This window comes from Scylla paramamosain, chromosome 4 (genome assembly GCF_035594125.1).
Source record: "Scylla paramamosain isolate STU-SP2022 chromosome 4, ASM3559412v1, whole genome shotgun sequence".
NCBI lineage: Eukaryota > Metazoa > Arthropoda > Malacostraca > Decapoda > Portunidae > Scylla > Scylla paramamosain.
In genome coordinates this window covers 22227027-22245560 of record NC_087154.1, presented here as the reverse complement: position 1 = coordinate 22245560, position 18534 = coordinate 22227027, and the positions used below count along the sequence as shown (strand labels likewise).

Below are 18534 nucleotides of genomic sequence, written 5' to 3'. Positions count from 1 at the left end.
TGTGGGAAGGTCAGTAAGACTAGCACATGTGAAAAGGTCATATTTTGCACCTGCTGTTACATTAACATTCTATTGAAACGTTACCTGACACCACGAAACTGAAAGAAAAAGAAAGAAGAGGAGAGGGATGAGAAGAATGAAGAGCGGAGGATAAAGGAGAGATGGAAGAGGAAGAGTTAGGATAAGGCGTGGACGTGGAGAAAGATAAAGAATGAGAGGGAAAGAAACAAGCAGGCTTTCTCTTTCTTCCCTCCCGCCTTTCCCTCCTTGCTCTCCCCGCGTGGCGTGAGAGGCAGCTCGTACATCAGGATAATTACGAGTGATGTAAGTGACCTCGTCCATCACCCCAGCGTAGATTTGCCCCCAAGAACCCCGCCGCCCTGCCCTCAGCACGCCCCACACTGCCCTCATCGCCTCCCACAGCGCTCGTAACAATAAGTGGCCAGTGTCTGTATGTCAAGTCCCGATCTGGGGAAGTGAGGAACACCAGGGGGAAGGCGGGAGGGGCACCAAGGGGAGGGAGGTGAGGAGGAGCATGTGGGGGTTGGGGGAGGAGGGTGCTTTCGGCTCACATGGGCGGTGATCGATTTGAAAAGCCTTGCCTGCTTTCTTTTTTTCTGCCGGGGAAAGACTCAGGCAGTGGATGTGAAGGCAAGGATATTTTCAGACGAAAACATGACTGGGGGAGATTAGGAGTGTGTGATTTTCCCCTCCCCATTACTCTCTCTGCCTCCCTCCTCTCCCACACTCACACCCATACATTTCAGAATTCACACTTTTTATTTCGTTTCAAGTGACTCCTTCTGACAGCTGTATTAAGGCTTGATTCCTCCTTTCCAGAGCTCCCCCTTAAATCGATGGCATTAAATAACTTACGTTCCCAGAACCCTGCACTTACAGCTCTCACATGAGCAGTGATCGCCCGCCGCTCACACACCGCAAAGTGTGCGCCTTCAAGCTCTGTGTTAATATTCTCTTTGATGCACCACTGCACCTTGTTTCACTCCTCAGATGTTTTACTTTATTTCATTCTCGCTCTTTCTCTCACGTTAAACGTTCATGTTTTGGAAAGGAGTGGCTCGTGTCCGTCAGACGCGTGTCCTTGACCCGAGGTGGCGGGGACTGACTGCACATATTTATTTCTTACTCACGTCCTTGGATTCACCTGAAGCAGCGAACGCGGGCCGGGAGCAGCGTCGCTTGGCCGTAACAACAAACACCTCGGCGTGAAAAACAACAACGATGACTAAAGAATTTGACACACAGGACAGTCATGTCCACCGCCGCCGTGCCTTCAGCCTTGATACATGACCCCGGATCAGGAGGGGAAAAAACTGTCTTCGTGAGCCCGACATGATAATAATGCTGCACTGTGAAGGACGCTCGGCCGCTGCCCTGGAGAGAGGGGCCATGGTGTGGGTGTCCTGCTGGCCAGCGGGACACGCGGTGCCCAGTTCGGGCATTAACTGACTGCCGGTGTCTCAGCGTCTGCCTTTGTCTCAGTGTCTACTGACTCTCTTTCTTGGCGTCAGTATCCTGTAGTAATGACTCGCTTGCCTACACTCACACACACACACACACACACACACACACACACACACACACTACCATCTCGTCTTCTTCGAAGTTCTGTTTCGCTCAGTTTCGCGGCGCCAACGTCGCTGCATTTTTGTTTCTCTTTAAGGACAAGGTTATTAACGAAGCAAATATTTTGAGACTTCTTAGAAAACAGAAAAAAAAAATAAATATTGTACTATGAAAATATTAGCCAAACCGCAGGTTTGTGTGTGTGTGTGTGTGTGTGTGTGTGTGTGTGTGTGTGTGTGTGCGCGCTTTATTGTTATTGTTATTATTATTATTATTATTATTATTATTATTAGTAGTAGTAGTAGTAGTAGTAGTAGTAGTAGTAGTAGTAATAGTATAATCCTCATTATTACTATTATCATTATCATTATTGCTATCATTGTTATTATTATTATTATTATTATTATTATTATTATTATTATTATTATTATTATCATCATCATCATCATCATCATCATCATCATGAATGGGCGGCCTTCCACCTCCAGGTGAGCGGCGCGGCGCGGTGCGTGGCGGTGCTCTTGCCGGGCGCCCCGGTGGCGGGCTCAGCACGCAGGTCAGGCCATCACACATATTCCGGGATTAATAATCTTTACCACAACAAAAATTCTTAAAACACAGACACCCATTAGTGCATGCAAGAGCAATATTTTTCGTCTCGTTTTCACAAGCGGTTTGTCGCATTTCTACTTAACATTTTGCTTCCACCTAAAACTATTAACATTTTATTTCTTTACGTAGAGAAAATTACCTTGAGCAAACATAAACTCGGGAATGGATTATGTAAAGCACGGTTAGTAAACACATACAAAAAAAAATATTATGCATAAAAATAATCTGAGTACCAAATAAATATAAGAGACATTACGTAATGGAGCGAACACTGCAAAAGGCAAGTAATATCCCGCAGTTAGGAGTGTGTTAGCGCGTGTGTGCAGACAAGGCCCCGCACGCACCGCCGCCGCCACGGGACTTAAGGGGCGTCCCGTAACCATTGAGCGGCGGAGCTTAAGATACCATCACAGCCAATCTCGGCGAATCTCTGTCCATTATAGAGTTCCTCGTAACCATTCACCTATACCCCCCACCCCCGCCCCCAACCACCCCCCTTAGCCAACCTCGCGCCGCACCACCGGGGAGGCGCGGAGGGGACACCCTAGGGAGGCGCTGTGACCATTGTGCCGCCTGGTGTTGCCGCGTATCTGTGTTTGTCTGTCAGTTTGTCCCACAGCGCGCCTGAGGGACCCCCAATCATGCCACACAGTTTCCAAGAATGATGACCTTTGTTGATGGTCGTTCATTCTCTCGGTAATCTTTGAGGGAGAGAGAGAGAGAGAGAGAGAGAGAGAGAGAGAGAGAGAGAGAGAGAGAGAGAGAGAGAGAGAGAGAGAGAGAGAGAGAGATTACAAACCATTTTCTTCCAATGTCCTTCGATAATACCGTACTTTCCACGGCTATTTAAACTTTCCCATCTCCATCTAAGCTCTGAAGGGGCTGGTTGCCTTTACTGTACCGGGGCGGCGCTGGCAAAGTGACTGGCGGTGAGGGAGACGCAAACCCGTTAATCTGACCCTAGCTAGCATCACCCAAACACCTTCGGGCACGGTACTTCCAATAGACTCTTCCCCTTTCACCTTTCCCTTTCCCGCTACCCAGTGTCGTCACCTCACCAACTACACAGGGCTGACACTCACACTCTCTTCACCTCAACACTTGCACGAAACCCTAATTGACACTGAGCTCATAATGACACAGGTAAGAATACGTAAGCACCTCCGTCATTCACCTGATGGAACCACGCACGGGCTTAAAAAATTCTCTTCTGTCATAGTGAGGCGTACGAGGCGTGTGGGACGTCTTAATGCTGGTATTGTAAAAGGCACTCAAGGATCCACGTCTTAGCCAGTCACCCTTTTCTGTTAGCTCCTCCTCCTTCTTCTCTGCTCTCTCCACTATATCCTCTGCACTCCTCTTAAGCCTTCCTCCTTCATGCCATCGCAGACTCTCTCTCTTCAGCTCCCCTCAGTCTCCTTCCATAACTCTTACAACACGCGCTCTTTTGGATCTTCTAAGTAATGCAGGAGTGTTCCAGCTCTCCTCGCCTCGCCCCTGAGTGGTCCCTAAATAAAAATATCACTGACAATTTGCACTTGCGAAACCAGAAAAAGGAAAGGAATGCACAAATAATTAGTGTCAGAAAAAGACTTGAGAAAAATGTGAATGAGTTTTCTTAAGAGCTCGGACGCGCGGAACAATTTTCACTCATTAGCCAAAGCGACTTGCCTCTTTTTTTCCCCACTCCTGGCCGAGCACAGAGCAAGGAACACTTATTTCTTTCCGTGGTGTGAAATACATTGCGTGTGTTATTTACCGAGACAGAGTGTGCGATGCAGGAAGGAGCAGGAAGGCGGCGGTAATGAGGCACACACACCTGGCCCGCCGACACGAAACACATTTTTTATTATTATTTCTTTACTTTTTTTCGTATTAGCAATCATCTTTATGTGATCGTTAGGCTAAGATGAGGTTATATTTTATTTGCTATTTTTCTATCTTATTTACGTATGTATTCAGTAAACCTTTTCTTTCCTTTCTATTTCTTATAACCTCCTACATGTAGGAGAGTTTGCACGTGTGGCAGGGTGAGGAAGGAAATAGAGAGAGGCATAACAGGAATGTGTCGGTCTGAGTTACTGTATATAACTGAATGCACACCCCACGGCGCGAATAGACAGTACGAGTTTACTTCATTCCAAAATTCATCTACACTGTTACCAGGCCATCAGGCAGCGTGGAGTGTGCGTGCTGCGAACAGGTGTGGCAGGAGGTCTTGAACAGTGTAATTGCGTTTCCCAACACATCTGCATTTGAAAGTTTTTTACATATACGTATATCATCAGGAGAGAGAGAGAGAGAGAGAGAGAGAGAGAGAGAGAGAGAGAGAGAGAGAGAGAGAGAGAGAGAGAGAGAGAGAAATTCAATTGTAGCAGAAAGGAAGCGAGTCAACTGAGAAACGGCGAGGATACAATGAATTCAGACAACAAGTAATTAATGACACCACGCGGCGGCGAGTGTTGTCCAGGAACGGAATGATTTACTGCGAGGCGCCGCCTGTGAGGCCACAGCTGGGGCGCCACGCGGCGGGACACTCTTCCGTGGAGTAAAAAAGTGGAGAGAGAGAAAAAATGACAAAAAAACAACGAACGATGGTGGGAAACAAGACGATGCGCAAAAAAAGATTAAGCGGAAGGATGAGCAAAAAGCAAACAGTATAAAATGAATCACGCTCAATAACAAAAAAAAAAAAAAAAGGAAGATCATGTCCTTAAAAATTATAAGCGTCTTTTTTTATTTGTTTTTTAACGTGTGTGCTCAATTTCCGCCCTCACAAACTACTGCTGCCGACCAGATGGAAATGCCGCCGTCGCCGCCGCCCCTTCTCATTGTCGCCAACGCTTGCGTCACGCTTGGGGTTTGTCGCCTAGACTGAGTGTGTGTCCTCTGGTGATGCTCGGACGGTGGTGCGTGGGAGGAAGGTGCAGGTGAAGAAGGTCGGATGTAGGAGGAAGGTGAAGGGAAGATGCGAAAAGGGATGTGTGAAAGGAGAGCTTGCACACACACACACACACACACACACCACCGCCGTCCTCCCTTCCTTCCTCATTCCCAAGTGACAGACAGACATTCCTCCTTATCCTCCTCACACACACACACACACACACACACACACACACACACACACACACACACACACACACACACACACACACGATGAAGGAAACAGTCCTAGTGAATGTATTATCCGTTAATGGCCTCATAACTCCTCCTCCTCCTCCCTTCTCTTCCCTTCCCTTCCCTTCCCTTCCGTCCAAAGCCTTCCGCCAAGTCAACTGCGCCCCACTAATCCCCGTTATAGACTCGTCAAAACATCATCCTAAAATGAGGAGAGAAGCTTCCGACTGTTGTGTTTTGTCTCGGTGCGCCGTGACTGTTTCAGATGAATGGCAACGGCGAGGGAGGGAGAGAGAGAGGGAGCGGGAGGGAGTGAGGGAGAATTAAGGGATGAGAGAGAGAGGGAGTGAGTGAAGGGACGCGATGGGGCAGAATGAGGGGCGTGGGATAATGAAGGGAGAAATAAGGAAAGAGAGAGAGAAAGAGAGAGAGAGAGAGAGAGAGAGAGAGAGAGAGAGAGAGAGAGAGAGAGAGAGAGAGAGAGAGAGAGAGAGAGAGAGAGAGAAGGGGTGGAGAGAGATGAAAAAGCATACTGGTGGAGACTATAGTGAAGATTATTACCTACGTATGTGTTGTCGAAAAAAATAAATAAATAAAAAGAGAGAGAGAGAGAAAAAAAAAAACAGCAATTCTTTATATATGAAAAAAAAAAGGAGTTACAAAACATAAACTATGAAAACAATATGGAAATGGAACGAGAGACGCCCACCTACTCTCTCTCTCTCTCTCTCTCTCTCTCTCTCTCTCTCTCTCTGCGGTGGTATGGCGTTTAATACATATTGGATATACTTTTGCAGCCAGTAAAGCCTCGACATCAACACTGCCAACACTGCAATAGAAGCCACTCGACCCAGGAAACACCGACCGCTGGGATGCTCATAATTATAATTTCTTCAGACGTTTATCGCCACTAGAGTGTGTGTGTGTGTGTGTGTGTGTGTGTGTGTGTGTGTGTGTGTGTGTGTGACAGTTATTAGTTGTCTTTTCTCGGAATGAATTGCGTGTGTCATGTGTTTTTGTGTTATCTAGATTGATCAAGCATTTAGCACCGTCATCTGTCTATGTATGTAGCCTGCTTATTTGTATTTATTTATTTTTTCTTTGTTTGTATATTGATAGTAGTAGTAGTAGCAGCAGTATTAGCAATAGTAGTAGTAGCAGTAGTAGTAGTAGTAATAGTAGTAGTATTGCATTATCAGTATTATCATTATTATTATCATCATCACTGTCATCATCGTCATCACCATCATTACAGAACCTTAACTTCACCAGCACTCCTTCCATCCCTCGCCAGCACAACAACACTCCCCTCCAAAGCACACAGCTCTCGCTCAGGTTTCACCACACGTGTCGCCGCCACATGATGCGTGCTGGTGCGCTGATAGGAGCACAGATAAAGGGATCGTGGAAAAAGAAGCGATATAAACAGACTTATGACGCCACAGCACGAGATAGTGATGTATAGAAAAACTGATAAGAAATGGAAATACAAAACAACAAACATGGAAGTTAGGATATGGATGGAATGATGGGGGAAAAAAGACGTTCGTGGAGGTTAAACGACACCTGTAGATTGTAGTTATGTCATTATACAGCAGTGTATTATGGGTATTAGGGAGAAAAATGGCAATAGGATGGTGCGGTTAAGGAAGTGAGGAAGCAGGAGATAGCAAGAGTGAATTTTTGTTTTACTTCCTCACAGTTGAGTAACAGAATTAACAAAAGGTAACGGAGAACAGCTTTGTTCAGGTAACTGGTTTGGCTCCACAGTGCTCATGTATAGAAATTTGGAAACTACGAGAGAATGTTGTATTGAATTCATGATGAGAATGTTTATTTGTTTACCTGTTTACCGGCCTGAGTCAGAACCAAATTGTGTTCTGAGGAATTTAATATTATGACAAAAAAATGATGGTAATTTTGTTGTCATAAATCACCCGTTGAGTCGACGGGAATTGATAACTTTGCTATATAAAAGGAAAAAAAAAAAAACACTCATACAAATATGCAGTTGTGGAATCTAACCATTGAAAACTAAATCCTATGTATGAAAACGACTCGGAAAACGACTCAGTAGCAGCCAATAATACTACCACGACTACGACCACTACCACCACCGTCACCACTACCACTACCACCACCATCACGTACAACACTTTAACCAACACAATGCAACAAAGACAAGGAGAAAAAAGAAAAGAAAAGAAACGTGTACAAAGCCTACGATATCACCAATAATAATAATAACAATAACAATAATAATAATAATAATAATAATAATAATAATAATAATAATAATAATAATCATCATCATAATAATAGAGGCACGTATTGGTGGGCCTCGGCAGACCTACCCTCTCCCCACGCGGAAGGGAAGTGGCATGGAAAGAAAGTTAATATATGATCCCTTCGATTCATGTTCGTCAAGGCAATACATCAAGTGTCCCGTGTATATGTGAGAGAGAGAGAGAGAGAGAGAGAGAGAGAGAGAGAGAGAGAGAGAGAGAGAGAGAGAGAGAGAGAGAGAGAGAGAGAGAGAGAGAGAGAGAGAGAGAGTAAACAGATAGGTAGGAAAAGTTCAGAGTTAATTGAGTTCAAGACAGTGAAAAAATACAAAACACTTGAATTCATCGCGAGAAAAGGTGAGGAAGAGGAAGGGCGTGACGTGGGTTCTGGATTTATATTATCTTTTTTTCTCTTAGCTCTCCGTGTCTGCCTGAAGTAACAGACAGACTGACGGACAGAGGAACAGATAAACGGACAGAATTGTAATCAGCACCAGATGATTGTTGTAATTATATATACTCGTACTCTCTCTCTCTCTCTCTCTCTCTCTCTCTCTCTCTCTCTCTCTCTCTCTCTCTCTCTCTCTCTCTCTCTCTCTCTCTCTCAGGTATCTTTCCTAATATATTTTCTTTGCAAAATATTTCACAACTTCCTCATTGAACCTCCTTTGTTGTGTTTTTTTCTTTCTCTTTTTTTCTTTTAGTTTTCCTGTTTTTTTTTTTTCCCATCGTATAATTTTGGGGTATTTTTATTTCCAGCCATCTCTTTCCTCTCTTGCTTCCTTTAACGCCATGACTGCTTGCTGCTTTGCAAATCACCTCACGCCACAGACAAACCCACAATCACCATCTAAAATTCTAAATATTTCCAATACTCCTATCATGATCCACGTCCCCTTTTATCCGTTTATATATTCCATTTCCTGTTAACCATCCAGCATTGTTTAAACCCGGTAATGTTAGAAAGCGCATTACAACCAATGTTAAGTACTGTACCTCACTCATATCACGATAAGCGGCAGTACTGTAAACATTTCCTGTCTCTTTTCAACATTAATCTTTCCTCCTCATAACCTGCTACTTCTTATTCCTCCCATGGCTAGAGTTACCGAAGCGATCTCTGTCTCTCGTAAGCGCTGGTGTGTTTTGGCCGCGGAAACGAGCTTACTAGGTTCGGCGGAGAGGAAGTTGTGGATGTGACGCGTTTTTAAATCATTGTTCGAGGCCATCACCTTCCACCGCAGGAGTGACAGAGCCGCAGTGTTGTGCTCGAGCGGCGTCTCCTGCCTGGCCCGGGAGGAAAGGATCAGCGGGGGTCTCAGGACTCCGTAGCATCGTTAGCTGTGTATTTTTGGCCTTCTGGCGTTTCTATGGTGTAGTTTAATTTTGGTTTTTACTTCTAGAGAATGAATTAGATAGTCTCTCTCTCTCCCTCTCTCTGTGTGTGTGTGTGTGCGTGTGTGTGTGTGTGTTTGTTTGTGTGTCAGTCTCTCTAAAGATGGACGAAAAACGACGGTGATATGTTAAAACGTCATAAAATATCGGAAGCACACCATCAGTTCAGTCAATGAAAGCACGTGTATCACTCTCGCCTCCACTCACAAAATGCAACTCAAACGCCCGAGAAGAAAACATTCGAATAAATAAACCAGCAAAGAAACAAATAAAAAAGTCACGAAAACTAAGCATCATTCTTCCCTCCACCCCCCCCCCCCCTTTCCTTCATACCTGCCCCGCAAAGCTCCTGTTATTTGTCACCAATTTCACTTATAGGCTACAGATTGCACCTCGTTCCCGGCAGCAGTTATAGTTCGAGTATGCGTCGTTATTCCGTCAACTAAGGAGAACACCACGTCTCCCACAAGTACAGATAGCGGTACAGGTAAGTTTGCTCTCTCGTCTTCCTCTCCGTACTCTTTTGTGTGCCTTGCCTCGCTTGCTTGTCACGGGGATAAGGTCACAGGAAGCGTTCGGAGTACTGTAATGATATTCGTATTTTTCTTTACTTGTAAAATTGTCTTGCTGTCTTTCACTACTGTTCATTGAGTGGTTTTTCTTCTTTTTTTAATGTTTAATTGATATTTTTTTATTTGTTTGTCTATTTTCTTTTTCATTTCGTCTTTGTTGTCTTCCTTTAGTTTCTCATATGCTAACTTCTCATATGCTAACTTCTCTCTCTCTCTCTCTCTCTCTCTCTCTCTCTCTCTCTCTCTCTCTCTCTCTCTCTCTCTCTCTCTCTCTCTCTCTCTCTCTCTCTCTCTCTCTCTCTCTCTCTCTCTCTCTCTCTCTCTCTCTCTCTCTCTCTCTCTCTCTCTGTCACGTACCTTAGCCAAAGCATCAATATGTTACAACCAATCCAATCAGACCATTATTTTCTGACACTTTTTCTGAAGATGTTGATGAGTAATTTTTCAACGGCTGTCAGGTTTAAAGTTTGTTATTTTCACGCTGGCATTCACAAGGCTGCTCAATACTTTATGACGACATTTTATTTGCCTTTCGCCGTGACGTGACAGGACTTGACTAACCTGACTAACGTGTTATTGTGAGGGTAGATAGAGAGAGAGAGAGAGAGAGAGAGAGAGAGAGAGAGAGAGAGAGAGAGAGAGAGAGAGAGAGAGAGAGAGAGAGAGGTGTTCATTTTGTTATCCAAGTGCTGCTTCACGTTTCTTGGATATTCAGAGTTATTTGTTTTAAGTCGGGGTGCATTAAATTTTGTGAATAGATATAAGTTGCCTTCCTACGTCACACACACACACACACACACACACACACACACACACACACACTGAATTCGCGTCTGTACATGTATATATTTTCTTCAGTTTGAGTTTAAAGGCGATTATTCCCCATCTAGAAAGAAAAAAAAAATCTCAAACTCGTGAACTGAGCCATCCAAAACTCCGCCATGTGTACGTTATATAGCGATGATAATAAAAACCAACGACGACAATGTGATTTAAATATTGCAGCAGAGTCTGACATATGGTAGATAAACACTAGAGCGAACTGCTGAGGAGTCAAGAAAGTTAAACATCTCAATAAATCCTAAAATTAAGTGTTGTTTCTCTGTTTCTTTCCTCGCCCTTTAGTTCCCGCCACAGCCCTTCATGTCTCCAGGCCGAGCTCTTGCCAATCAGTGACGCCTAATGATGCTCACCGCCACTCACGTTTTGCAAGTGTTGACAAACTAACAAGAGAAATCGAGATCAGTAATATTCCTCCTCCTTCTCTTCCTGCTTTCATCTTAGCCAGCAGGAAGTTCCAAAGTCGCCTCCACCCACCCACCCACCCACCCACATACATACACACACACACACACACACACACATACATACACACGCACCCCTCCACCCACTTACTACACATCAGTCTATGGGTCATTCGAAAATAATTTATGTAGATTGTAGAGAAAACTTCGAGGGAATTATATCAGCACGCATTTTTTTTTTTCACCTTTCAGAAAGTATTTTCAGTCAGTTATGTTAGATATGAAGATGATGAAATCAAAATGGTTGCAATTTTTAATAAATTTTCTGAATACGGCAATGTTCATTAACCAATTTTTATACAAACTCGGGCGCACGCGTACTTCGTGCTGGTCAACTGGCTTAAATTATTTGCTTTGAAAATCCAAATTTTCTTGAAGAGTAAAGGAGAATGTGATGACGGATATACTAATTACAATAACACGACTAACAACAATGAAATGTATTTAACAGCATGAACAATAAGAATTTTACTTAGACTCTCATCGCCAATGACAGTGGAAGTAATAATGACAAAATGAATGTTAATGATAATAATAATAGTAATAATAATAATAATGATAATAATAGTAATAATAATAATAATAATAATAATAATAATAAAAATGATAATAATAATGATAATAATAATTATAATAATATCAATAACAACAACAACAACAAAATTTTCACACACACACACACACACACACACACACACACACACACACACACACACACACACACACACGAGGGTGAGTCGCTAATACCACGTCAAGATAATCCTCAGAAACACATCCCGCGGGTTCACGTTTTGTCATCATAATTCAGCCTTTCCTTTTTGGAGGAGGAAGAGGAGGAGGAGGAGGAGGAGGGGGAGAAGGAGAAGGAGGAAAAAGAAGAGGTAGAGGGAGAGAAAAAAGAGAAATATTAACGCTATATTCTCACATATTATCTAAGTCAAGATAATAATGCTAGCAGTCGCTGGAGATAAGCCGCTGGATGACTGTGGTGGGCGGGCGCCTGTTGCGTCACGGCGCGGTGGGCTGCGGGCTGCGGGCTGCGGCAGCCTTAACACTCACCGCAGCAAGAACATTAATGGCGCATGCTTCCTCCTGTTATTATTCCAGTTTTGGTGAATGGGGAAGGGAGGCTGGTGGCCGAAGAAATTGCTTCATTACCAAATGTTTTGATGTAACCTGATTATTATTTTTTTCTCCAATGTATTTCTGCACCGTTCACTTCCTCACCAAGATTACCAGCCGTTAGTGCCTCATGGCCTCGCGACGCTGTGCTGTTGTTGGTGGTTTTAATGTTAATGTGTTGCTCATAACCAGTATTTTAGCATTAATATTTTTTTGTGGTCTCATAAGGCTGTTAGTTTTTAGTCATTTACTTGTCAAATGAAATCTAGCTGTCAGTATGCCCATTTTGTTTTCAGTAAAATGTAAAATTCAAATCTCATCGTCTTCACGTTCACGTCTTTGAATTTACTAGTGAGCATCCCGGTGAAGTGTGTGGAGCGCCGCGCCTCTTTCTGTGGCAGCCGCCGTGCCAGATTAGCTAAGTAGCTCCTTCACCGGCCCACTCAGCGAGGGTGTCGGGCTGCGGGGTCCCTGCGGCAACGCTAAATCACGCGGCAGCGTCATGAGGGTGCCGCTGAATTGGTGTATGGGACAGACACCTCGTGCAGTGTGCTGGAGCGAGTAGCTGAGGGCCCGTGCCCGTGCAGTGGTTGCAAGGGTCACTCACGGCGAGCACAGGAGGCCGCGCCGCATGTCAGTCGCCGCCATTAAATGAACACAAAATATGAACAGCCCGGGCAGCGCTGAGATCGAGCATAAAGATATGAATGTTGGATTAGGCGGGGCTGAAGATTATTTCTTTTCTTTGGTATGTTCCCTATATGGGTTTGTAGATTTAAGGCCAGTGCTCACAAAATATCACTCAGAAAAATTATTGCTAACGTTAAGAATATTTAATTTATATGAACATCTTTTTGCTTCAACTCGCCAGTATGGAAATGTTTCACGTGCACCTAGTGTTGTGAAGTCATTAATCCATACAGCAAGTGCAAACATGATCGATGTCTGACCACTACAGTGTGTGTGTGTGTGTGTGTGTGTGTGTGTGTGTGTGTGCTACCAAAAAGAGAGAAAACTCCTGGACCGTCGCCTCTTGACAGGTTGAAGGGACAGTTTTCTGCCAACATCATGGGCGAGGCGATGCCGAAATGAGGAAGTCGTTTATCAGATTTAGCTGAAAATGATAAGGAACAGAGTCTGTGCTCAAATGAGTCACTTTTCTGCCTCGGCGCGGAGTGCGTGGGGCGCCTTGAACACTGCCGCGGTGGACCCTTTACCGGTGGTGGCCTCATGCCTCGTCACATTCCTGCATTCACTAAACGCTCGCCAAATGGAAAAGAACAAAATTATATTGTACGTTAAGGGTGAAGATTGCTGCCGCGGCGTTCACTCCCAAAAAGGAAAAGTCGGCGGTAGCGGCGCTGATCTTCCGCTCCCTGGTGCGCTGGCTGACCTTTCCGCCGCGGCGCTACGCCCAGAGCGTGCGGGGTCCCAGCGACACCGCGGGGAGGCGACGGCAAGCTGAGCCTGGGTGTTATCGCCACCACCTGCTGGTCACTAACTGCTTGTCGGTCACTAATATTTTTGCGAGGTAGTTACAACGCGTCCATTTCTTGTCATATTTGAGTCACTTACATTATACTTATTGCCGACAATTTTCAGGCGTCTTCCTGAGTAGTTTCATTATTTTCAGAAGAGGAAGATTTTACCAGTGTGTGTGTGTGTGTGTGTGTGTGTGTGTGTGTGTGTGTGTGTAATATGTATATATATATATATATATATATATATATATATATATATATATATATATATATATATATATATATATATATATATATATATATATATATATATATTATATATATATATATATATATATATAAGAGAGAGAGAGAGAGAATGTGTGTACTCTCACACATCATATCTAAGTGTAGATATTCGCTCGCTTAATGTTAACTTTTTCCATGTAAAAGAAAAAAATTAATGAAAAGAGTGTTGTCATGAAGACAGCTTTGCGTTACAGGTCGCGTAGCACTGCACATCACTCTCCTGTGTGCCTCCACTACAGTCCCCTTCGCCTCCTTCCCTTGCCATCACTCTCCCCTACCACCACCATCACCACCCATGACTGCCTCTCCACAGCAGCAGTCTTCCCTCAGCACCACAAGTAACTACATCCCCAACACTCGCACAAAACATTCACAAAACCACAAGTTACTGCCTCATCATCCTCACTCAAGAGTTTAATTTCTGCTGTAGTTTCCGGCAATATACGAGTACATCTCCATTCACATTTACTCTCTGTGGGAAGCGAAGTTCGTTAATATTACTGGAAGTGATTTCGACAAACACATAATGTAGTCATGATGAGATTCGGAAAAAATAAATCCACATAAGTGATGAAAAATTGCATTGTTAAGTACTAATGGGACTGTAAAATTTTCCAGGCAATGTGCTTAGGATGCCGCACCAAGTCTCTTCCTGTGAGGCAGCGGGCCAGGCAGTGGCCGCGGTGGTCCAAGCCCCGGGACTAACCCACTGCTTCTATGTTACTTCGCGTCGTAAATCACATTGTTATGTTTCAAAATTATGTTAATTCACTTCCCAGATAACAACAGAAGTTTTCATCACACAACGATAAAAAAGATCCTAACTAGGAGTCGTTAAGATAAGCAAGAGGCAAGGAGCAGCCCCTCTGTGCAGAACACCACTTGGGGACCTACCAGGGACTTGCGATCCATCTTGGGCCAAACGAGGTACAAAACGAGTGTCTGGAGTATATGACTGTCCCTCAGGGAGCCGCCGGCACACTAGCTACTTCAGGGTTGCTGTTGTTGTTGTTGCTGTTGTTCCTCCTTAACGACCACACACATCCGGACACACCTTGGCCAAAATCAGACTTGAGAATCACCAAGATATAACGCACTATCACACAGCGCCGCGTTGTTCACTGCACTATCATACGTAAACAAACAAACATCCTGGAAGTATTCTCCTAAGTCGACGAAAAATCACCAATCAATTTCCCATACAGGTAATGCCAGGTTTGAGTAAAAATGTTGCAAGGCACCGACAAAGTGTTGAAAAGAAGTTAAGACTCGAGTAGTCCTTGCAGCTAGGAGCCAACACAGGGTCACCGTCTCTTGGCGCAGGCCCGGCACCACGCTAGCCAGAGCCTCATCACCACCACTACCACACCAGCGATCACCACCACAAGGCGACTGTGACACTGAGCAGGGCCACTGCCGCCACCACCGCCACCACCTGCAGCCTGCACACGCAACAACTGCTCGCCACCATCCTGACGCGTCGCTGCCACCCTCGCCGACCAACCAGCCTGCCGCCGGCAACGTGTTCAGTACACCGCGGCCCACACAGACGCACCGTCGCGCGGCACCCTACGAGCACTGACGCCCAGGTGACGGGGCAGGTGTTGGTGCCCGAGTCTCAGGTGGTGCGTCAGGTGGTGTATGCTTCCCACTACTATGATGTAGCTGGTGGTGTCACTGTGATGGACCTTCTGCCAACCAAACACCTCGCTCACTCGCCCAGCCGCCGCTAGACTAAGCCCCGACCCTCACCGCCGATATGATATCCCCACCGTAACTATAATTGCAATCTGGGAGCCAAGGTAGTAATTTGGGCGGCAGCAAGTTCTCCGCTTGTGGTGGCTGGTGAGGGGGTAACCCGCGGCAATGTTGCTGTGGGTCCCGGCACGCCAGGACTCACAGAACCAGACCTTAGGACCCGAGGACCCGGTGCGCGCTCACCCACGGGTGGGGGACACCCAACACCTACACACAGTCATACTTACAAGGCCTCCTTTCTCCGTCGAGTAAATGTCCGTCCGATTGGAAATATTTAGATCGGTGAGCATCATTGATGCAGGATGGTCAAGCAAATCACCAATCGCAAGATTAGGTCACAAGGGGTCACAATATGACTGGAGAGGTCACTCTAATGATAGTCCACTGCGCCGTGATTACAGTGGTTACAGGTCTGATTACCAGGTAGACCAAACAATCACCATACTTAGGGCCAAACAACCGCCTCACGACAGACCAAGTACTCAACTTACACTGATCTCGTACAAGTTATCACTCAGCAGCTAAGCGGGCTGGTCTGGGCGGGGCGTGAGGCGATAGGCTCCGCCCCCGTGCGCGGCCTGCCTCGCTGGCCAGGCTGCGGGGATGGCAGGTGCCAATCGTTGCGGCCGAGAGTCCAAGAGTGACGGCTGCCCCGCCCACTGAATCATCGGCCCCGCCCACCACGCCCACCCTCTCCGACCACTGCCATCTACCGGACACCTCGTACGTACGTACTCTACGCTTCTTTACAAGTGCAGAAATGCCTGGACCGAGGTTTGGACGTGAAAATAAGGGGTTAGCTTGCTTCTATGACGGCAGTACGTATTAAATAATGGTAGTCACTTGTTGGATCCGTCCACCAGTCTTTCATTATGCATATTTGAACAAGCACTTGGATGACTAACACCACGAGAGGGCGTTAATTGCTGATACCAACACGTGGGGGATGACGGAGGCTCTGTAGGAAGGTGCCGCCCTTCAGTACCGGGCCAATTTGAGTTAAGTGAAACCCAACATCACCGCGACGCCTCCCGTAGAGCCGCCCGTCGCAGGAAGTTTGCTGGCTGCTTGTTGCCGAGTAAATAACGTCTTGTGAGACGCTCGGCCGGAGGAAGCGGAGGCTGGGCCAGGGCCGTGAGGGACTCCGCCGGACACGGGGAACAAGGGCCGGTTCATTACGTGGCAATGAATGCATCTGGTGGCGTGGGAGGACCGCTGAATCCTGCATTTTAACCCGCATTTTGTTAAAGTTAATTCTCTCAAGTCGGAAACGTGAGACATAATTTGCCGTGGAAACATCAACACTTGCGGTGATTTAATAAACAACATAGGAACGGGAAAAAATATATATGTATATATATTAAGGGATGACACGAGAGAGCCTTGATTTACAGCCTCCACGAAGACACCGAGTCTCCTTGGAGCCTCGCCTCCCTGGCACGTCTGCGCGGCCTTCGCGATGACGAGGCCGAGCTGTCAAGGCACCATCCGGGCCAGCCGCGGGAAGGTGCTGTCGGTCCAGGTGAAATAACGTGACACACGCAGGCTGAGTTAATTATTTTCACCTGGACATCTACAATACACCTGCCGCTGAGCGTGGTGGTGGTGGGAGGAAGTGGACACGTGTGAGTGTGTTTGGAAACTGAAGCATTGCTCACTCCTTGAAAATGTGATGAAGCAACTCAACAGTATTCTTTTGTTATCAGATTGTTGATCAGTTTGGTGTGTGTGTGTGTGTGTGTGTGTGTGCTTATCTGGCTACTCCTTCTCACTTCCTCTCCTGCCTGTGGTCACACTGCACGGGAGACAATCACTCATTCCTATTATGCTCATAAGGCTAATGAAAGACTTTACTAATATCTACTTTTTCATCCTTTCATCCTTTTACGAATGTTGGTAATAATTCGTTCCGTGTTTTTATATCTCTCTGCAAGTGTATATTTTGTCACACACACACACACACACACACACACACACACACACACACACACACACACACACACACACACACACACACAGTCTAAAGATGTGTGTCTTTTTATAGGAACACTGAGGGATGACGCTTCCACATTAGAAGCTGAAGTGAGGGCCGATTTAATCAGAAGAGAAAGAAGACTAGCGAGGGAGGAAAAAAAGGAGGAGGAAGAGGAGGAAAGGAAGAAGGAGAGGCTTTCTTTCCAAACACATAAGGTGCCCACTAAGTCGTGTCCTGCAGCGCTGCGTCGTGGGTCACCGTGAAGGAAGAGGCCTAGGAAACAATAAATCCACAGCAAACAAGGTCCCCCATCACCACCTTATGGAGGCAGCCACGAGGCTCTCCTTGACCACCCCTGCTCCCTTACCCTGCCTCTTCCCTGCCCCTCCCCGCCCTTCTCCGTCTTTCCCTGCCCTTCCCTGCCCCCACCAAGAAGAATCCACTCTGCCAACACCTCCACCTCTCCCCACTTCCTGCCCTTCCCCTGCCTATCTCTTCCCCATTGTGCACGTTTCATCCTCGTGCCTCTTCCCCTCCCCCTCTCCCCTCCTTGTGGTTTGTGTGCCCGGAAAAGTTTCCATCCTTATTAGCGGAAGCACGCTATGATTTGTGAGTGTCTTGAGCCAGTGTTCAAACAGCAGCTGCTCTAATCGCGGATCACTGCAGAGGGAGCACCTTTTCATGGGTTTATATGTCTGCTGTTACGCGATCGCTAAGTTTTATTGGGTCGACAGCGGGAGAGTAAAAAGGAGCACCATAATAATAATACCTAGAGCATTGAGAGTGATTGTGGAAAAAGATAATTGTGTGTGGTGGTGGTTTTGGTGATTCTCTCTCTCTCTCTCTCTCTCTCTCTCTCTCTCTCTCTCTCTCTCTCTCTCTCTCTCTCTCTCTCTCTCTCTCTCTCTCTCTCTCTCACACTAACCCCCCTCCTCTCCATCCCTGCCTACTCCCACCTACCTACTTCACATACAAGTATTTTTATGACTTCCGCGTTGAATATTTTTTCCCTGAGCTTCCTCCAGCGCGCCGTTA

General features: G+C 45.8%; 1 protein-coding gene across 7 annotated transcripts in view; it reads right to left on the bottom strand.

Annotated features, from left to right (window-relative positions):
• The window catches only part of LOC135099863 (transcription factor Sp9-like), a 136803-nt gene extending 119972 nt beyond the window's left edge, over window positions 1-16831 (bottom strand). For 2 of the 7 annotated variants that reach the window (XM_064002476.1, XM_064002473.1), the window contains exon 1: window positions 15752-16829. In XM_064002476.1, the coding sequence (XP_063858546.1) occupies window positions 15752-15817 (66 nt within the window). In that variant the 5' untranslated portion in view covers window positions 15818-16829. The other 5 variants (XM_064002472.1, XM_064002479.1, XM_064002478.1 and 2 more) reach the window with 5 other exon arrangements.
• Window positions 16832-18534: the final 1703 nt, after the last annotated feature.